This window comes from Vipera ursinii, assembly GCF_947247035.1.
Source record: "Vipera ursinii genome assembly, chromosome: 7".
Taxonomy (NCBI): Eukaryota; Metazoa; Chordata; class Lepidosauria; order Squamata; family Viperidae; genus Vipera; species Vipera ursinii.
Genome location: NC_139521.1, coordinates 65,756,939 through 65,779,226, shown reverse-complemented (window position 1 = coordinate 65,779,226; position 22,288 = coordinate 65,756,939). Strand labels below are relative to the sequence as shown.

The 22,288-nt window shown below is 41.9% G+C and overlaps 1 protein-coding gene across 4 annotated transcripts in view; it reads left to right on the top strand.

Moving 5' to 3' along the window:
* AFF1 (ALF transcription elongation factor 1) overlaps positions 1–22,288 on the top strand; it is a 161,504-nt gene that overhangs the window by 17,942 nt on the left and 121,274 nt on the right. The window contains exon 1 of one of the 4 annotated variants that reach the window (XM_083367561.1): positions 3,719–3,887. The exons of the other annotated variants lie outside the window; for them this stretch is intronic. Coding sequence (XP_083223687.1) covers positions 3,871–3,887 — 17 coding nt within the window. The 5' untranslated portion in view covers positions 3,719–3,870. Of the gene's footprint in view, positions 1–3,718; positions 3,888–22,288 lie in introns of those variants that run through there. 4 annotated transcript variants of the gene reach the window in all.

The following is a 22,288-nucleotide window of genomic DNA, read 5'->3' as shown; positions in this document are numbered from 1 at the left end:
ATTTTGTATTTTGAAGAATATATTTCCACAGTAAGTTGAAATAAAAATGAGTGATTTAAAAACCAGAAATTAATAATTTTTTTAAAAAAACTAATTATTCTTTTTAATTTTGTTTAATCAATTTTAATATTTTGAAATTTAATTTGTTTATTGTATTGTTATAAAGCATACATAATACATTATATTATTTTGATACAGTGTTATTTTAGCCATATTTAACAGACTGTATAGATAAAATAATGAGTCACATTGGTTTTTCTTTTCCCTAGTATTCTGAAGACAGCACAAAAACAGGCCTGGATAAAATAAAGGGATTAGCTCCAGCGTTTCTAGAAACTTCATAACTGGGGAATTAAAACAATTATGCACGCAATCAAAGTAAAGAGATTGCAAGTAGTCACTCTATTAATTTAAAATGTAAATATGTTTATAATGCCAGCCACACACTTTTCATAAAACAGTGTGTGCAATGATTTTAGTAAGAATTATTTAAAGGTGTGACAGAAATGAGGTGGAATGTCTGCTAAATACAGATAGTCCTCCATTTACAACCATTCATTTAGTGATCATTTAAAGTTACAACAGCACCAAAAATGTGACTTATGACCATTTTTCATATTTACGACTGTTGTAGCATCCCCATGTTCAAGTGATCAAAATTCAGACACTGGGCAACTGGCTCCTATTTAATGACAGTTGCAATGTCCCGGGGTCATCTGATCACCTTGTACGATCACCTGACAAGCAAAGTTAATGGGGAAGACCCAGATTCATTTAACAACTGAATTATTAACAACTTCAGTCATTCACTTAACAACTGTGGAAAGAAATGTTGTAAAATTGGGCAAAACTCATTTAACAACTGTCTCGCTTCACACAAATTCTGGGCTCAATTGTGGTCATAAGTCGAGGACTGCCTGTAAATGGTTTAAAAATACCATTTGCTTTATGCTGTGATATTTTTTTTTAAAAAAGAAAACGCTTGGTGCCTGACCAAGGCATTATTTTTTACTTTCTACAAAAGAGATTTTGTTTGAAACCAATATTCTATCCTTTAACAATATTTGAATAAAGGAAACATAACAACAATTATGTTCTGCTCCAATGTAGAGCAAAGTGCTGGATAAATTAAGTGAGAGAGTTGTCAATGGGCTGTGCTTTTTCTGTGGGCCTTCCCCCCCCCCTCCTCCAATGAACTATACTAGTCTGTAATTGAAAATCAATGCAGGCCCATTTTGGAGGGAAATCAGTAGATTTAACTGACCCAGACGATCATGCAGGAATGACACCCCTTTCATGGCATGATGACTCAGTATAAATCACAATCGGACAGAGTCATCATTTCCCTTCAAGACGACAACAGGACTCAGTATAATCCAAATCATTCCACCAATACTTTCGTGTTTTCTGTATACGCTCCTTTTATCCCAAAGGTGCTTTTTCAAAAGGCAACTGGACTTCGTTTTTTCCTTGAAGACGCTGCACTTCTCATCCAAGAAGCTTCTTCAGTTCTTCAGAAAAACAAAGTCCAGTTGCCTTTTGACAAAGCACCTTTGGGACAACCATGACCTGGATGACTGAGAATCTCCATAGACATGTTCCTTTATCATGCACTGACTTCATTTGGCAGAAAGCAGTGAGGGGAAAATGGGGTGTTCACATGAGGGGCTTACCCAGTTTTCTGTGATGCACTGTATCAACTAACTGCTGGATGAGCTGCAAGCTGAAAAGGTGGCTGGCTTAGGTGCAATTCCCTTTGTGAGGAGAACCCAGAACAAGGATGCCATGCAGAGTTGGGGCAAGGGCTTCGATAAATCTTTGAACTTTGCCACCTGGGTAGTCAGTTCAGGGATTCGGGTTTGTGCCAAGCTCATAGCAGATAACAGAATTGGAAGGGACCTTGGAGGTCTTCTAGTCCGACCCCCTGCTCAAGCAGGAAATCCTATACCATTTCAGACACATGGTTGTCCAATCTCTTCTTAAAAACCTCCAAAACCTCCAGTGTTGGAGCATCCATAGCTTCTGGAGGCAAGTGGTTCCACTGATCCATTGTTTTAACTGTCAGGAAATTTCTCCTTCGTTCCAGGTTAATACTCTCCTTAGATTACTTTCCATCCGTTGCTCCTTGTCCTGCCTTCAGGTGCTTTGGAGAATAGGCTGACCCCTCTTCTTTGTGGCAGGCCCTTAGATATTGTAACATTGTATCACACACACACACACCAGTCCTATTTTTCATTAAATTAGACATACCCAATTCCTGCAAACATTCTCCCTTATGTTTATCCTCCAGTCCCCTAATCATCTTTGTTGCTTTTATCTATATTCTCTCTCTTTTTAATATGGTGGCAACCAAAAGTGGGTATTATTCCAAGTGTGGCCTTACCAAGAGATTATACAGTGGTATTAACACCCCATGTGATCTTGGTTCTAGCCCTCTGATAATGCAACCTAGGATTGCATTGGCTTTTTTGGCTGCTGGCTCACATTTAAGTGATTGTCCACTAGGACTCCAAGTTCCCTCTCGCAGTTACTACTGTTTTGTCAGGCACCACCTATTCCATACCTGTGCATTTAAGTTTTTCTTGCCCTAAACAAGGCAAGGATATGATGCAAACAGGGCTTTTTTTTCCTCATAGAACGCTCAGAACGGAGTTCCGGCACCTTTTTTGGATGGAACCTTGTAGGTTAGGCAAGGCGGGTTGTATGACATGTGTGAGTTCCGGCACCTTTTTCTTTTACAAAAAAAAAGCACTGGATGCAAACAATCTTTCAGCTGGCACAGCTGGCACAGCTGCTCCCCTTGGCAGTTGCCTACCACACCTGCCCCCCCTCTCCTTCTCCTCCAGCTGGAGAATCCCTGGCGCGGTCTTGCTAAGCCGAGCAGGGGTCCTCCAACTTGGCCCTTTTATGACTTGTGGACTTCAACTCCCAGAATTCCTCAGCCAGACACGCTGGCTGAGGAATTCTGGGAGTTGAAGTCCACAAGTCATAAAAGGGCCAAGTTGGAGGACCCCTGTGACAGCTAAGGGGACATCGGAGAACTGCGCGGCCCGTCGGGCATCGCGGGGCACCGGCGGGTCGCCTTCCTCTCGCCTCCGCGCGCTCTTCCTTTCTCGGCGCCCTCCGGGGAACCCTCCCGCGCCTTTGCCCCTCAGCGATAGGTCCAGCAGCCGAGCTTGTCCTTCTCTCTCCCCAGCCAATCCTCCGTCCTCTGGCCTTTGACAGCACACCATGTCCATTTCAGGAGGCGGATTGTACCAAGCCAACTTGGGCGGGGGGGTGGGTGGGCTGGAGAAAGCAGCCAGCCCGCGCAAGGGAAGCCGCCGTGCGCTTGGCGAGCTGGGGGACTCCCCTCACCCCCCCCCTCATCGGCGAGCGCGCGCCTTGGCCCGGTGTTGGCGCGCGCGCCTTTACGCACGCGGCTCTCCAGCCCCCCCCCGGCTTCAGGCATGACTGCCGGGCCGGCCTTACCTGCGCGGGTGCAGAGGCGGGGGAGCAAAGCCGCCCCCTGGTTGCCCTGCCCTGCCCTGCCCCTCCTCCTCCTCTGCCGGCCCTTCCCTTCTGACTTGCAATACGTCTAGCTAGCTAGCCGGACTGGAGGAGGCCCTCGGGTGCCCGGATGTCGATCAAAATTAGCGCAGGGCTGAGCTAGCAAGGTGGGCGGCTGGCTGGCTGGCTGGCTGGCCGGCCCCCCTCCCGGGGAAAGCTGCCGAGGTGGGGGAGAGCGGAGGAGCCTGCCGCGCTTGGTCTTTCCCGGGCTGGCCGAGGGGTTCGGCAAATGGCCGGGAAGTTTCTGGCGGGTGGGGGGTTAGGGAAGGGCCCCGAAGTCCGCTGATGGCCAGGAGACGCCCGGCTTGCTAAGACTTCACTATGGCTGCCCAGTCAAGGTAAGGATTCAAAACAAAAAGCCCTCCGTAGCGTTCGCGCTGAATTGCGCTGGCTGTTATTTTTGCTTCTCCTTTTGCTTGTCGTGTGAATCGTGCCTGTTCTGGCGGGGTAAGGCGTGATCCCGGGGTTTCCCTTCGGGGTTCCAAAGTTGGCGATCGGGTTAACCAAGCGCCGGGGAGAGGTGGGGTGGTGGGGGTGGAAAGGGTTTAAAAATAAATAAAGCCACCCTCCGTTGCTCAGAGGGGAAGAAATACTCCCCCCTCCTCCCGTTTATTTTTCTCTTTCTCCTCTTCCCTACAACCCCCTGCTTAAAATAATAATAATAAAAAAATGTGGTTTCCTTCGGGCTTTTAAATTGAACGCACTAGGAAGCGTGAAAAAAACAGCAGTTACAAAACTCGGATCTTGGTTAACAGCTGATGGATCAGCTCTTCCCGCCGCGTTTCCTACCCCCCCCCCTTTGAACTGCCACGGGATTATAATTGGGGTGGATGTCGGGGAAAGGGGAGATGAATCCTGTGTCTGGGTTTGAATTGTGTGTGTTTTCAGGGCTTGTTTTCTGGATCAGCCCTTAAAATGGTAGCTTAGACCAGCGTTTCCCAACCTTAGGAACTTGAAGATGCGTGGACTTCAACTCCCAGAATTCCCCAGCCAGCTATGCTGGCTGGGGAATTCTGGGAGTTGAAGTCCACGCATCTTCAAGTTCCTAAGGTTGGGAAACGCTGGCTTAGACGGTTCCTGTGAGCTGGGAATCTGCTGAGTCGGCAAAGGCTCTTTGGGACTCTAAAGGGGAGATGAGTGGAACGGAGTAATTATCTCTGGTTACTGTCAAACGAGGAGATGGAAGATGAACTCTTTGGAAATGCTTTCTCTTAATTATCTTGGATTACGCCTGGGTGGGAGGCCTTTTTTTTCCCTCTTTCAAATGAGTGACCCTTTCGGAAAAAGAAATCACCCAGCTACATAATTTTTCAGCCTTTTCAGATTTAAAGGAAATACGATTCCTGGGCCCGCCTCACTCTTCCCTATTCCTTCATGCAACGAATCTAATCGTGTTTTATTCAAGATAGGTTCCCCCCCCCAACTATTAGTGTTCCTTCTCTGCTGGAAAACTATGTTGTGTAATAAGATGGGGGAGGTATGTTAAGGAAAAGTAGTTACCCCAGGTTGGAATCAGCGGGTATGTCCTTATTTTCTGTTGGAGGGGGAAATCCAAATGTAGAGAAATTATTGTTAATGAAACCAAATGTAGACACTGGAAGTTCAGCTAGTTGGGTGTCGCAAAGTTTTGGAACTGCGGCTCCATTTGTCCTCAGCTGAAGGTTTGATATTGGAAGTACAAATTGTTGGCTGCCTTCCATAATCTTCCAGAGCACTCTAAAGCTTATATAAATTGCCAGCCTGAATGTTTGCCTTTAAGCACGTAATGGCCTACTTCAGGGTTGGGAGTCCGCAAAAGAGCAAAAAAGTCTACCTTTGTTGGTATCTTTTAGAAGATAACTCTAGCCTAGTTGCATTTTGTGTAGGATGAAATAGAGAGGAGCCACAGATTATGTTCTCTGCAGGGGAAAAAAAGTCTTGGGTATATCTTATGTATAATGGGAGGGGAGGGAAGCCCTCCACATGATTTAACAGTTGATGATGCATTTAAAAATTGTTTGATGCAAGACCAAGCCATTGAAGGTATTAATGCCCATATCTAAATTGAAAGAATCGAAAGTCTCCAAATGTTGATAGGCAATTTTCCATTTTAGGGGCAGAGCTCAGGAGCCAAATTGTCTGATATGTGGGAGAGCCATTAAGGTAATCTGAACTAGATTCTTGAAGCAGCAACAAACAGAACAATGAGAAGCCCTCCAACATTGTTGTTCTCCTTGCTTTGTGGCAACACTTTATTTGTTTGAAGGGTATACTGTAGCATTACATATTGGGTTGTCTAGTTATTTTCCCACCTTTGATTGGTTGTTGAGAATCAGTTAAACAACAATATAAAGAAACATGATTTTGATGGAAGGGTGTACTTAGTGCATGGTTTCCATTTTAGGTTCATTTGTTGAATTGATCCTGGTGAACATTGTTTTTTTTCGTTGCCTGGAGCTACAGTGTCTATCTACGACAGGGGTGTCAAACTCAATTCATTGAGGGCCGCATCAGCAGTGCGGTTGCCCTCAAGGGGCCGGGTGGGTGTGGCCAGGGTGGGCATGGCCTACTGGGTGGGCGTGGCTGGAGTGCGTATGGCCTACGGGGTGGGCGTGACCAGCTCTACATCGTTTGCAACAAGGGTGCCTATGGGGGCCTGGGCAGGAGTGGGACAGATCTGAGGGTCTCTGGCAGAAGGAGGGTCTCTGGGCCAGGGCCAAGGCAGTGGGGGCCATTCTCTCACTGTTTCCAGGATGGCTTCGCGGGCCGCATGAAATCACTTCACGGCCGCATCTGGCCCCCGGGCCTTGTGTTTGACATGTCTGATCTACGACTTTAGAGATGGTTTGAAGGTTCCTGAAGAGACACCCCCCCCACTGACCTCAGGGGCAACATTCATGTAATACTGAAAGCCTTGATGTGCTTAATCATGGTTTACTGAATAAACCATAGTGAGCTAGGTTACACAATAGGTTAATCTATAAAACATAGTCTAATATATTGGGTTGACATGTTAAGTCACAAGCAAATGGAGCCACATCATGAGTTTGCATCTTGTCAGTTGGTCTTGCTTTTGGATAGTTGCAGTATGTATGAAACCTTCACTTTTGTGTATCTTTACTTGGGGACCCAGTCCTTCCAAGCAAAGGTGTACATAGATAAGGTAGCAAATTATTTGTGCTTCTGTTGGAAAGGAGTCCATGTTTCTTTTAATAATTCGGTACATCCTCTGCAAGCTGGATTGGAACTGCCACTCTTATGAATTCCCTCCCGGCATGGGTCTTGGAATCCTTGCATATTTGCATTGTACATAAGGCACAGTACAAAATCTCCAAAATGTCTCTTCTTTGTATACTAATTGCGGTATGCCCTTCAAGAATGTTGATGGCACGCTCATATCACGTGTGTCTATCAGCTGTCTTCTACCTCTTTCTTCTGCAGTATTGAGTAATGTTAGAGGGTGGGCATTGCCAAGAGAGATTGAAGGTAAGGATTAATGCTTTTTCTTATATGTTCTGCTTAAGTATAAAAGTTGTGCGCTAAGTTGCTTGATATTGCTACCAACAGATCAAATGACCCCTCATCGGCATTGGAGTTATTGCCTTTTATTTATTTATTAGACTTGCATGCCCCCCATTTTGCCTACAGGTGTCTCATTACCTCTCCATCCACAAATCATCTTTTTGATTGTGATTTTATGAAACCAGACACTGCATTCCAAATGCAATGCCCAAAGTTAAGAGAGGGTGCTACATTATTTCTTGCATGCTACTCAGGACCTATCATTCTTCAGATGGCATCTTTAGTAGGAGGTCCATTAGGAGAATGGTGGTAGTATCCAGATAATTCCATAGCACCAGTGCCATCAGAGACCTAAAAGAGTATGATAACCTCTGATGATCCAAAAAAAATGGCTTGAGAACACCATTTTGCCATTCAGCTTTCTTGGTTTCTTATTCCCCGCCCTTTATGGCTTATTGCTTCTCCCCCCCCCCCCATTTAGTGGTGTCATCCACATCTTTACTACTTCATTACGCTTTCTATTGTACAGAGCCAGCCCTTTCAGTAACAAGCAGACAAGTTAGTGTTAATTTGCTTTCAAGTAAATTGTAGGTGTAGAAATGAGTCAGGAGTTTGACAATCAGAAAATTCTAACGCCAGCTTGTTTGATCAGATTGTTTGGCTTCTGTTTTGTTTTGCCTCCGGACAGAAAGCAATTTCTACACATTTGGACTGACACGCTGCCTCCGAGTTTCCTGTTCTATACAAACTTTGTGTACTATCCTTTGGAAAGCTCAAAATGAAATGTAAATCTTGATATTTAAAGTGACCCGAAGAAAGAAAAGCATATCTGTTTCTAATGGCATGGGATTTATTTTCCAAAGCAAAATGTCAACCATCGTATTTTCTAGTCTCTATTTCTCCCTCTTCAACCTTTATCAGTGAAATAATGCATGGAAATAAAATTTGGGAACATCAATCACCACTGCCTTGTCTGTAAGGCATTCTCAAAAAGGAACTTTCAAGCACCCATGACAAAGATTGGGCAGGTACAAACACTGCACTGTTTAATCTTGAAAATAACCACAACTTAATAATGTACAGTGCACAATTACTTGAGAACAAAGTTCACAGCAGGCTGAGGCTGGAATTGCCATTATAGGATACAGGGTTTTCAGGAACGCTTATAGGGCTTGTGTTGGGAGTAGCTATATTAGAAATATAGAGAGTTGAGGCTAATATAATCATATTTTCTATGTAAAGTATTAGTTAACCTTCCATTAAATTTCCAGGGTACCCAGCTGAAAGCATGCAAATTATTTTAGACCATCTTTTTTGCAAGGAAATGAGGCTCAGCTAGATACTGGCTATAGGTTCTATTGATATAAAAATAGTTTATCAAAAATTTCCTCTTCTGCCTAAAGCATCTTGGCAGCTATAGGATAAATATATATCATAGCGAATAATCTTGTGTTTTAACATTTTCTTGAGAGGAAAATTGGAAATTGATGTCAGACCAATCTGTATTTACAGATAATGGAACCAAATCATGATTTTTAGAATTGTGTTAATTGTACTTCAGAACTTAAGTTAATCCTCAATTTATTCTCAATCCTGGTTCTTGGCACATCAGTTTTCATGCAAGTGTACATAAAAAGGGGGGCCCTGGGGGCTGTCCCAAAACTAGGAAGGGTCAAATCAAAGAACCAACTTAGAACTAAGGAGAAATTTTCTGATACTTAGAACAATTAATCAGTGGAACAACCTGCCTCCAGAAGCGGTGAATGCTCCAATACTGGAAGTTTTTAAGAACAGACTGGACAACAATTTGTCTGAAATTGTATAGGGTTTCCTGCTTGAGCAGATGGTTGGACTAGAAGACCTCCAAAGTCCCTTCCAACTCTGTTACTCTGTTAAGTGAATGTCCAGGATCAAGACTGAAGCTGATTTAATTTAGTCTGCATGTATCTACAATCACAGTTTATGTTCAGTTAATGTGATTACTCACAATGTATTTTAAAATCTTCTAATTAAAAATGAGAATTCAGGTGCCAGTTTGAAAAGATATAAGGGCCCAAATTCAAGGAGCTTTTGCTTCTTGGTTTATACAGTGTATCCCTGCTCTACAGCATGCATAATGGAGAATATATATGACTTTAGGGAGGGGAATATTTTCATCATTAATCACAACCTTTCCTCTTTTATGTAAGATTTAGAAAAAATGTTTCCAGATTCAAGAGCTCAGGCTGCAGATTTGGGCATGAATATTTCTCCAGGTTTGGTGTGTTGTTCTTTTCAACCAGATGGGATGTTGGGGATGTAGAGAAACTGTGTTTAATTATGCTGGACCAACTGGCAGCCTCAGCTAATGGGTGATGTTTTGCTGAACAGACCAGCATTTTATTTTGTCCCCTTTGAGCAATGTGCAAATAGAGGCAGCACCCAGACTTTATTATTTATTGATTTCTTACAGAAACCTATCATAAATGAAATAGTTCTTCATTCATCATTCATTCATTACGCCTTACTGTATCGATTGATTTTAAATGTTTCTAAGCCACCTCAAAGGGCAAGAATTCTCCCAGGATAGCTTACAGAAATAAAATGATCTGTTGGTCCAAGAATGTGTGACAAGGTCACTGCCCTCTGCTTGCACGTATGCTCGTCTTTCTCAAGTTGACATAAACATCCTAGCTTGTCTTATAATTTTTGCTGTGAATTTTCTGGATTTTCCTCTTCCAGGGCAGCTCTGTAAGGCTGATATGACCTATACCAGTGTTTCTCAACCATGGCAGCTTGAAGATGTGCGGACTTCAACTTCCAGAATTCTTCAGCCAGCATGGGGAATTCTGGGAATTAAAGTCCGTATATCTCCCAGCTGCCAAGGTTGAGAAACACTGACCTGTTAACCCAAAGGTGTTTTTTTCAGGAGGCAACTGGATTTTTTTTTCTTTGAAGATGTTTCGCTTCTCATCCAAGAAGCTTCTTCAGCTCTGAAGAAGCTTCTTGGATGAGAAGCGAAATGTTTTCAAAGAAAAACAAGAAAATCCAGTTGCGTCATGAAAAAGCGCTTTTGGGATAACAATGACCTGGATGATTTGAGAATCTCCATAGACTGACCTATTAAGTCAGGCTGGTTGATAATGAAGAGAGCTTTGATGTAGTCATTTTGGGAATAAATAATCCCTGCTTTATGATACTATCAAATATGAATATTAAAGTCACGTACATTAGTACAGGTTGATTTCTTTAGCCTGTAGACACCTTCTCCAGAACATGGTATTCAGATCTAGGATTTACATATTTTATGCATGTATTAGAAGTACATACATAAATGTAGAATATAGGAAGTTGAGTTTACCAAAATTTACCCTGTTCTGCCATTATTATCTATGCCTTTTGGTTATGGTTTTTGGATTAAAGTCCTCCCCAGCCCCTGGGTAGGCTGGTTAGGACTTTCTGGCTGCAAAGCACATGGTCTGTTATTGATATATAATAATCCCTTCTCTTCACTTCCTTATGGTGTTTTGAATAGGCTTCCACAGATAGTATTGCAAAATACTACCCAAGTTTTCAGATTGACTCACATTGTCAGATTGACAGTGTGTTTTGGTTTTTACTTTTTATGGGATTGATGTTCAAGCCCACTTTTCATATTTTGTATCCAAAAAGGACCTCTAATAACAGGGAATTAAAATTGGCTAGAGAACTCTGGATTTAATCGTAACATCTCGATACCAGGACAAGGATGAGAACTCACCAAAGGTTCTTAAAAATCAGATATTTTAGCATTTGTTGCACTAAACATGTATATCAAGGCAATCTATAGATGGTGGATGAACTGCTGAAAGGCTGGCTTTATATTTCATTAAATATATGCCTTTTTTAAAAAAATGGATTTCTACTGTAATTCTTGCACTGAAAAAACTGCCACAGGATTCAACAGGACTTATTCTGTCAAGTTTGCATAGGCTGCAGATTGTATTGGTTTTATAACATAAGTAGATTAACTAAATTTCCCAGCCCTAATAATTAGACATTTGTGTGCCTGGCCCTTATCTCTTAAGATTATACCGGGTATTGCAGCACATTTGCCAACCTGCATTTTGTGACCTTTGTAAACTACCCATAATCCAGTTAGCAAACTTTCCTAAGCTCCAGTTTGTTCCCTCTCTTGAAAAAATATCAACCATTGGAATCAAACTTTAGAAATTTCCAGTCTTCTGAGATTCACATAAACAGCCTCTTTCTTATGTCTTTAGCAACATGCGAATCTTTGCTGGGGGGAAAGAAGGCCCAGCATACTATTATTTCTAAACAATGAAGAAAAAATATAAACGAATAAACAACTTAGGGTTTTTCCAAGAAGAAAAAAAGAAGTAATGGGAAATAAGTAAGCTAAAACCCCGCCAGCATATTAATAGCTTTGTAAAGATTCAACTATGGAACGTAGAGTATGACAACTGAAATGGGTAATAACACACAGGAGTTGATGTCTAGTCTTCTAAACATGATATTTTCCAGATGTGTTGTAGTGCAGCTGGAAAAACTGTTTTTAGTCAAGGAAAAACAAATCCAGCTATGAAAGATTAGAAATGGCCACTTCTGATAATCTTTGTGGAAATACCAAGGCATGAAAGACAAATTTTGAATTTGTCTCTTGAGTGATTTCATTTTTCTTTAGCTCTATCTGTGCATTCCAGTTCAAGTATTGTTAAGAGTTTTATGTCATTGACTACTGTAACCAGGCTGACTCAGGTTGCTTAACTGGTTTTTGCAATAACAACAGGGCTGGGCATATATTGATTTGCTTAGGTTTTCTCCATTACGTTTTTTCTCTCCAAAGAGCAAATATACTGTAATAGCCTTCCCCATTCTGATATCATTCAGATGTACACACATTTAACATACACGCACATTAGAACTTAACCTCAGTGTCCTTTAAGTCAGCAGCCCCAAATCTTTTGGGCACCAGGGACCGGTTCCATAGAGGGTGGTTTTCCCGCAGACTGGGGAGGTATGGTTTCACGTACTGCCTGGATCCCGCACATGTGCAAATGGGGCTTTGCTCACTTTTGTGGCCTGGTTCCTCATGGGCCCTGGACTGATGCCGGTCTGCAGGCTGGGGGTGGAGTCCTAATTCAGTGAATAGCTTCTGAAGGGCCATGGATTTCCCATCTTATAGAGAAATCTTGAACATGAGATGAATCATTTCCTTGTTGCCCTTACATTCTGAAGATAACCTCTTTGATTCCGTTGCTATGGAGAATGTTTATATATATATATATGTGGGTGTGAGCAGGGCTTTTTTTTGGTCATAAAACACTCAGAATGGAGTTCCGGCACCTTTTTTTGGATGGAACCTTGTAGGGTAGGCAAGGCGGGTTGTATGACATGTGTGAATTCCGGCATCTTTTTCTTTTACAAAAAAGGCACTGGGTATGAGTGCATGGACACACTCTACTTTCCAGTCACTTACAGTCGGGGTCCACTCAGAAATTATCTTTTTGTAACACTTAGATTCCCAACAATCTGGAACAGGGTGTTTTTTTAGTTCAGTTGAGGAAGTTGTACAGATCTTTGGAATTTTATCATTATTTCCATTAAACCAAAATATATCTCAGAAAACATCCGTGGCAAGGCTTTGCCTTGCAAGCATCAGCCTTAAACAATGAATATGAGAAAGTTGATGAGTTATACATTTTCTGTAAATGAAAGGGTGCTGGGACCTGCCTTGGCCTTTCTGAAAGTCTCATTTTCCCTTTTAGATGGCACCTGATAAGATGCTTTTAAATTACAGCATCCATTATTTCCATCCACCTCTGCTATGATCCTCAGTGATGAGAAGTTTCAGTCCTAGACCTGCGGAGAATGCCAAGTTGTTGATGACTGGTTTCTTCCTGAGAACAACATTCTGTGGTTTATGTCAAAGTGATAACATACTATTTCAGGCTGAAGGAATTTGGCTGAGGAACAAAATAGTTTCTGAAGTTCTGGAAGTATTTTCATGGGAAAAGATTGAAATAGGGGAACAGCTGGTTTGAAAGAGGGGTCAAAGAGGCCATGTATGTCAAAACTGAATAGCCCTCTCTCAACAGAGGTGGAGGGATACCCCATCATCTATCTCCTGTCCACAACTCAGTCCTTTCAGCAATTCCAAGAAGGCTCCATACCTACTCAGATGACCCTGAGGACAGATAAACCTCTAGGTGGCTTCAATGACTCTGTAAAAGAATGCAAATGACCAGCTGTCTGCAAGGAGTATAAATCCATCCATTCCCCACCATCCAGTCAGAGCTGAAGAAGCTTCATGGATGAGAAGCGAAAGGTCTTAAAAAAAAAACCAAGAAAGTCCAGTTGCCTCTTGAAAAAGCACCTTTGGTTATTTACCCATCTGTTTGATAAACCAAACTAATAAACAACAAAACTTCAGTATCATATAGATAATAGTAATAATATAAATGCTCTTGTTGATAACATAGTCAACAAAACAGTATTGAGTAACACCAACATTGTTTCCTAAAACACCAGAGAAAATTAAATTAATTTACCAGGAAAATCAAAAGATTGGCCCTAGGTTATCTTTATAAGGAGGGTCTTTTTAAAGATGAGCTATCCCTGATGTGACCTAATTCTCTGTTTTTAAATGGTCCAAGGATAAATTGAGTTTGAAGAAACAGTGAGAGAAGACTTGGAGTAACCATCTCTTTTCACTGGAAGAGCATTTATTGTCTAGATTCCCTTCTAATATTAACAGACTGCAAAGTAAACTGCAATCCTAGCAAATTACTTCCTTCCTTTCTGCTTTATACACCCTGCTCGGCTAGTTTTGTTGTCACCTTCAGCAGGTTTTTTTTTTACATTCTCTGGCTCATCTTGTCAGATCTGGCAGTCCTTTGCTCATTTGTTGGCTTTCTACCGTAATCAATAGTCCCCAGCTTGATTTTCACATCTGTAAAATGAGCCTTGTGCATCTTTGCTTTGTTCCTGCAGATAAAACCAAACAGAATTATTTATTATCGAGATGTATATCAAAATAAAAATCCTGGGGTGGTGGTTTTTTTTTTTTGGTTAAGTTGTGTCTGACTCTTCGTGACTCCATGGACCATAGCATGTCAGGACCCTGGTTCTCCACTGTCGCCTGGAGTTTTCCCAAATTCACGTTCACTGCGTCAGTGACACTGTCTAACCATCTCCATCCTCTGCTGTGCCTTTCTCCTTTTGCCTTCCATCTTTCTCAACATCAGGGTCTTCTCCAACCAATCCTCCTTTGGTGGCCAAAGTCTTTCATCTTCAGTATCTCTCCTTCCAAAGAACAGACAGGGTTGATTTTCTTTAGGATTGACTGATTTGATCTCCTTTCAGTCCAAGGGACTCTCAAAAACCTTCTCCAGTACTGCAGTTTGAAAGCAGAGGTGGCTTACACAATGTAAAATATCACTAAAAGTGTTCTAAACCAAGAGCCGGGGGGGGGGGAAAGAAACAGCAAAAATGACAATGGTTTACTGCTGTTACCCAGCTGGTATGCCACCATCGGCTTCCTCCCACTATCTGCTGCCATAGCAAACATGAAGCAGGAACCAGAACCTTGCGATTATTAGAACATTGATGTGCAGGTAGCAACATCTGGAATGACTGCTGGCAGCTGTATCTTTAACTCTGGCCGAGGCTGCTGTAATTCTTTTGGGCCCAAGGAACTGTGGTGGGATCTGGGGATAACATAGAAGAACCGGAGATACCGGTGAGATTTTTTTGTCTTGCTTTATATACAGGTAGTCCTCAATGTAATGACCACAATTGAGCCCCAAATTTATGTTGCTAAGCAAGACGGTTGTTAAGGATGAGTTTTGCCCCACTTTACTACCTTTCTCGCCACAGTTGTTAAGTGAATCGCTACAGTTATTAAGTTAATAACGTGGTTGTTAATTGAATCTGGCTTCCTCCATTGACTTTGTTTGTCAGAAGGTCGCAAAAGGGGATCACATGACCCCGGGACAATGCCACCATCATAAATATGAACCATTTGTCAAGCGGTCAAATTTTGATCACATGACCAGTGGGAATGCTGCAACATTCATAACTCACTTTTTTCAATACTGTTGTAACTTTGAATGAATGGCTGTAAGTTGAGTACCTGTATGTTGTTGTTAGCTGCGAAGTCGTGTCTGACCCATCACGACTCCATGGACAATGTTCCTCCAGGCCTTCCTGTCATCTACTATCTTCTGGAGTCCATTTAAGCTCACGCCTACTGCTTCAGTGACTCCATCCAGCCACCTCATTCTCTGTCGTCCCCTTCTTCTACTGCCCTCAATCTTTCCCAGCATTAGGCTCTTCTCCAATGAGCCCTTCCTTATCATTAGGTGGCAAAAGTATTTGAGTTTCAAAGGGCAGTCAGGGTTGATCTCTAGGACTGACCGGTTGGATCGCCTTGCAGTCCAAGGGACTCGCAGGAGTCTTCTCCAGCACCATAGTTCAAAGGTCTCAATTCTTTGGCGCTCAGCCTTTCTTATGGTCCAGCTTTCACAGCCATACTTTGCAACTGGGAAGACCATAGCCTTGACTATATGCACTTTTGTTGGCAGGGTGATGTCTCTGCTTTTTAGTGTGCTGTCTAGATTTGCCCTGGCTGAGTACCTGTATATCTATTTGAATAATTTGAATAATTTCTCCTGAACGGTGAAGGATGTCAGACATTCATTCACCAGTGAATCTGTATTAAATCTTGAGTGCCTCCTGGAATTGAGAATCCAAGGACTTAACTCAGTTGCAGGAGGTACATCCTTGTGGAAAGAACAAATTTTGACAGGCTGGTAAATTAAGCAAGATTTGTTACTCTTGAGCTCATACTGAGATATCTCTGGGTCTTTCCAAACTATAAATCACTGGGAGAAGTATTCTCCCCACAATGCTGCCATAATACCTTATCCCAGTTAGCAAGCTAAAGTCCAGAGTGCAGATGATAGTGTCAGATGCTAACTATTATTTTAATTTCATGGGTGGAAAGGCTGTCAGTGATTTAAATTCTGATCTTCAGAATAAACTTCAGATTTTGTCATCACGGTGCAGTGTTGTAAAAACTAAAGTATACTACTGCAGAGAGAATTTTTTCTATCAACCTCTTTCTTTTAAAGTAGATGATCATTGTGTGGGATTTGGGGTTTTCTTTGAAGGAGGAGGGAAAATTTAAAAGAAAAAGAAAAAAAGCAAGGGCAGATTCAGCAGATGTTGTCCTGTATAGAAGATACCATGTAATTTCCCGAAGATAAGTTTCAAAAGCTGAACTCCCAAAGGGGGTATTTATCAGGATGTAAGTACCTGGAGGAACGTTGTCCATCGACTTCGCAACTAACAACAACAACAAGAAGAAGTACCACCAGATATACTTCAGTCTGTTTTTATCTCTTTTTAAACCTGCACGGCCTGGAGTTTTATCAACTTGCTTTTTAGCAAAAAGAAAATATTACAGGCTAAAGTTTGATAATTTACTTTGATCCCAGGCACTGCTAGTCTCCCACTTGTTCAGTTGTGGTGTTTATGATAGCAGTTCCCAAGTAGGCAGTTTAAACCTGACTTGCTTTGTTTTGTGGTTTTCCTGTTTTAGAAACACAAGATAGCTTTCTTCCTCCAGTTTCTTTTAATTAGTAAGATTTTCTGCTATCTTCATTGCTCCCTTGGGTTTCTGATGGCCTTTTCTGTCTGCTTGCAGGATTGAGAGATTTCTGGCGGTTTGAAAAAGTAGCAGCAATTTCTGCTGTATTTTACTATGACTTTCTCCCCTTCTAATTTTGTAGAAGGGGAATAGTTCAGGACAAGATGTGAATCATCTGGTTTCTGGAAACACTCTTTTACTGGAGACCACAACGTCATTTGCTGGGCTGGTGATCTTGTGAGTAAAGTTGGAAATTTTGGAGGATTATCTCGCTTCTGTATATTCCTGATCAGGCCGCCTCCACCCCTCAGGCTCTTGAGAAATTAATGGTAATTACTTAGGAATAGGTGACTTTCTCCAGGGTTAGAAAGAGACATGACAACATTTCCTCTGTTTTGCTTTTTTAAAAAGGAGGCTTTTATTCCCACAGGAAAGAAATGCCTTTCCCTCCCCCCCCCCCACCCGGCTTAAGTTTGTAGACTTCTAGAGTTTTAAATGGAATTCTTTGAAGAAATGGTGACAAGAAAGCTTCATAAAATGGAGGGTCAAAAGAACAATATATAGAATCTGGCACGATGCTATTTAATTCCTGAAATTCCTTTATAGGACAGTTGATTTAATCTCAATAAAAGAAGGCAGAACAGTCTTTTCCTGATTTGTTATTGTCCAAATTTTTGGACAACTATTCCCATGATTCCCTGCCAGTAGAATGATACATCTGCTGAGCACCTAGGATGATATCTATAGATGCACTAGGCCTCACTGGCATTACGTTGCCTGCCTCTACCTTACAGCCTATACCAGAGGTAGGCAACCTTGGCTCTTTTATGACTCGTGGACTTCAACTCCCAGAATTCCTGAGCCAACATGGCTCAGCTTGGAAACTCCCTTTCCCCTCAGCATGGCTGGCTCAGGAATTCTGGGAGTTGAAGTCCACGAGTCATAAAACAGCCAAGGTTGCCTACCCCTGGCCTATACAATATCTTAAGAAAGTTATGTGTAAGAGTCTGTTGGTGTTTATATGTGTGCAGCGTGTGTGGGTACACACGCATGTAAAAGGATATGGCAGGTGAGGTAGTGTCTTTAGGTGGAGCAACTAGACAATAATTGGAGCCATGGTGGCGCAGTGGTTAGAATGCAATTTTGCAGGCTAACTTACTGCTCACTGCCAGGAATTCGATCCTGACCCACTACAGGTGGTCTCAGCCTTCCATCCTTCCAAGGCTGGTAAAATGAGGACTCAGATTGCTGAGGGCAATATGCTGACTTTGTAAGCTGCTTAGAGAGGGCTATAAAGCACAATGAAATGGTATATAAGTGTAAGTGCTATTGCTATACTGAGGTGAAGGATTGTGCAAAGCTTTGAAGATTAAAAGTCCTGTTGAGGCTATGTTGTATGTTAGTAATGAAGCACAGGATCTCCCAAAGCTATATATACCTGCCAGGTTTTAAATACTGAGGATTTAAACAAATCCCTGTGGAGTAAATCACCTGTATGGCAGCATCTTTCTTTCCACATGGGAGTCACATTCTGTCCTCTGAATCTTAAGGGAGCTTTTGGAAGGAATTATTTAGATCCCAACCATCTGTCCTGTTCAGTTTGCTTGTCTGGGTATTGATTAGCCCTTTGCAGTTGAGAGGATGCTTTAAGATAGTCTTGCTATCCCTTCTAGAAGGGTTAGACTCCAATTCCCATGATTCCCAATCAGAATAAGATCTGCGGGATTGTTGTTAAGGTTCACAAAATCGATAGAGATGTTTGCAAACTTAAAAAGGCTATTGGGCAGTAGTTTTGCACCGCAAACAAATCATTCACAAACTATTTTTGATTATTTTTTAAGTGTGTTTTATTCCCCCCCCCCAATGTTTTAAAAATAAGTAAAAGGTAAAGATTGAGATTAGATGGGTTTGGGGGTGATGGAATAGATGTCTGAATATTATGGACTAAAAAGTTTAAAAATGCATTGAAAAAAAACCATAGAAAATAGTTCCATAATGTTGCCAAGAAACTTAAAAGTGTGAAAAACAGGCATAAGTCACTTTTTTCACTGATGTTGTAAATTTGAACAGTCACCAAATGAACTGTTGTAAGTCGAGGACTACCTGCAAACATTTAGGTATAAGGCATAGCATATCTACCATTATGTGAGAAAATGTATTCAAGCCAAATTATAGCTTAGCTGCTGTTTTATGTAGGGTAAATTATGCTTTTTTTTCTTTTTGGTAAAAGCATTGTTGTAATGGCATGTTGTGTGTGTTCTGTAAAGTCTGCTAATAGAATAGCTCTTTAGAATATTGATGGCTACATGAGATAAAGCACCCTGGTCACTTTCAAATTTCAGGAGGCGATGGATTTTGTGAAAACCAGCTGCTTTCCACTTTGACGAACAAAAAGTTAATGCTTAACTTGCCCAGCAAGACCACAGTCCATTCTTGGAATTGTAAATTATTTCTGGCCGGAATTGTTGCTCCTGGTTTTTTATATACAGAGAAAGAAAAATGCTCGCTTGTGATGCAAAAGGTTTGTAAATGAGCTGTATATAAAATTTCCAACTTGGAGGACGTCCAAGGGGTCATTTTACCTAACCTCAAGCTCAAAGGAACATTTTGTACATTGCCATTTCTGTCCTCTGTGTCTACTGACATTTTCTACAAATCAACTCCCACAGCCCAGAGTTTGCCTGGCTTCTCACAGAAGCCCAGAACATAATTATATTTTATGAGATTAGGCTCTTTGGCCAAGAACCACGTTTTCAAGATCTGAAGCAAATGCATTCCTGTGCGTCAGTAGTAGGACATGATCATTTTTTTCCAGATGTTTACTCCAGTTAAGTCTCTCCCGAGTTCCTTAGTGTTCGGATAACTTTGGTTTCCTATCTTTTTATTGCAGTGTGTGTGTGTTTATTATGAGCTACACTTATTTATTCAACCATTTACTGCCTACTGCCTGAACTCTTTGCAGCTGATAATCATGCAAACACCGTACAGGTAGTTCTCAACACACAATTACAGCCACAATTGAACCCAAAATTTCTGTTGCTAAGCAAAGCCACTTTATGACCTTTTTGCCATGGTTATTAAGCAAATCACTACATGGTGTGGTCATTAAGCTTTCCCCCATTAATTTTGCTTATCACATGGTCCCTGTGAAGCTTGCAAATGATATTGTCAGGATCCCGAAATGCTGCAACCATTGTAAATAACAGGTTGGTTGCCAAGCCCTCGAAGTTTGATCAGATGACAGTAAGGATGCTACAACGGCCCTACGTTTGAGAACTGGACTTAAGTCACTTTTTTCAGTGCCTGTAACTTTGAATACTCATTAAACAAATGTTATAAGTCGAGGACTAGTTGTTATCATCAAATTAAAACAGAAAGGCCCCCTCAGAAAACCTTTCACGTTGGTTGAAGTTGAAGTTCTGCTCAGACATGGTCCTGCTGCAGGACTGCCTTCCTGAATTCTGTCAGAGCGGGTTGAGATCAGGATGGCCCCACCCTGATAACATTCAGGAAGGCAGTGGAAACTTCCAGAGTGAAATTGCTGCTACCAAGAAGCTTAGCTAGCCTCTGCTTCTGCTAGTCTGCCAGAAGTTGCTCCCTCCCAGCTTGATTGTGCCATGTGGGCAGATTTCACCCCGAGCTAACGGGAACAATGGCCAACATCTCAAATTGGGTCTAGGAACTGTTCCTTTGTTACAGTGGTCATAAGTGTGAGAATTGGTTTTAAGTCACTTTTTTCAGTGCTGTTGTAACTTTGAATAGTCATGAAACGAGTGATTGTAAGTTGTTTCTTTGTTAAACCAGTCCCAACCCGACATTTGCAAACTGCGCCATCTGTAGCTTAAGGGTCAGATTCAAGGGACAACCCCCTTTGACTGAATTGCAGTAGTCTATGAGAGGAGCTCTAATTCAGTTTCTCCAGGATACTGCTATTTATTAACTATTTGAACTTTGGTATGAGAAAGTTTGTCTTCATTAGATCATAGGCAGGCTTAAAATGTCAAGATATTTATGTGGGAAATCAGTTGAGAAGCAACAGTGTACAAGTAGCCCTCAAGTTACGACCGTTTCTCCAGTGACCGTTTGAATTTATGATCAGCCCTCAAAAGTTCCACCCACTTCAGCTCCCCCATGGACACATGAATAAAAAAAAATACAGCTATTTGCAATGTCCCACAGTCATGTGATCACCAGTTAGGAGTCCTGGTGGCGCAGTGGTGAAAGTGCAGTATTGCAGGCTAACTCTGCCCACAGCCAGCAGTGCAATCCTGACGGGGCTCAAGGTTGACTCAGCCTTCCATCCTTCACAGGTCCGGTAAAATGAGGACCCAGATTGTTGGGGACAATATGCTGACATTTTAAACTTTACAGAGTGCTGTAAAGCACTTTGGGGAAGTGTATAAGTACTATTTGCTATTTTTATTTGTTCCCTGCTGGCTCCATCCAAGCAAACTCCATAGGAAGCTGGCACGGAAGGCTTCAAGTTTCTGCGAGTCTATTCTTACCACTGCTCCTCCTTTCTTCCCTTGCATAATGCACCCTTCTTATCCCTTTGCTTGCACACCCCACACCCTCCTTTCCCCTATCTCCCTGCATTTGTGTGCTTGTACACACACACACACACACACCACCTTCTTTCACAGCCTTCCTATGATCACACACACCCTGCCCCCTCTTTCCTTGCTCTCCCTGCAAATCACACACATACACTCTATGCCCTCTTCCCATGAACTCATTTATTTAAAACCAGCACCCCCTTTCCATGACCTATTTATTTATTTAAAACATTTATATAACCTTATTACAGATACACGCAGTCTCTGCCCTCTTTTTTCAGCATCCAACACCCCTTGTCTCCTTTCTGGGGGTCTCCCCCCCAACACACACACACCTCCTGTGGCATTCCTCCCTCTGCCCTCTTAATGACCCACACATCCTGGCTTAGGACAACAACTGGGTATGTCTGGATTGCCCTTGTTAAGCGATGCAGTCCCAGTGGCCGTCATAATTCAAGGACTCCCTGTAATAGCACTCTGTTCTGTGGGTTTTTTTCCTTAATTTTCCCCCAGAATATTTTTGTCTTGAATCTCGGCTCAGCCCCAGTACACCTCCTCTTAATTTGCGGACAATATTGTGATTATAAGATTCCTACTTGCCATTGCAACTTCAGTTTTTGCAGAACAACAGCAGTGTTGCTCTCTTGTTCCCAACTCATTAATAAGAGAGTGATTAATCCAGCGGCAACGGATATGGCATTTCTGGTTTTGTTTTGACCTGCTTTGTAAACCACTGAACTAAGATATCTGGATATATATTGGCAGTTGGAGTAACTCAGCAGCTGTGAATCTTGAGAAACAGCATTCAACTGATGCATCAGCTTAATGATGCTTGTTAAGATATTTTATTTTTGAAATGCCAAGACGGTCCAGGAAGTACTGGGATGAACCTGGCCTACCTGTTCTTCTAAAACATGGATTTAGGTTTCCTGTTTATGATCTCAGTGTTTAATCTTTTGATTGTATTACAGCTGCCTATTCCAATCTGAAGAAGGACTGCAATGTTCATAATCCACAATCATCATTTATCTTGGGTCTGTAAAAGTCCAGT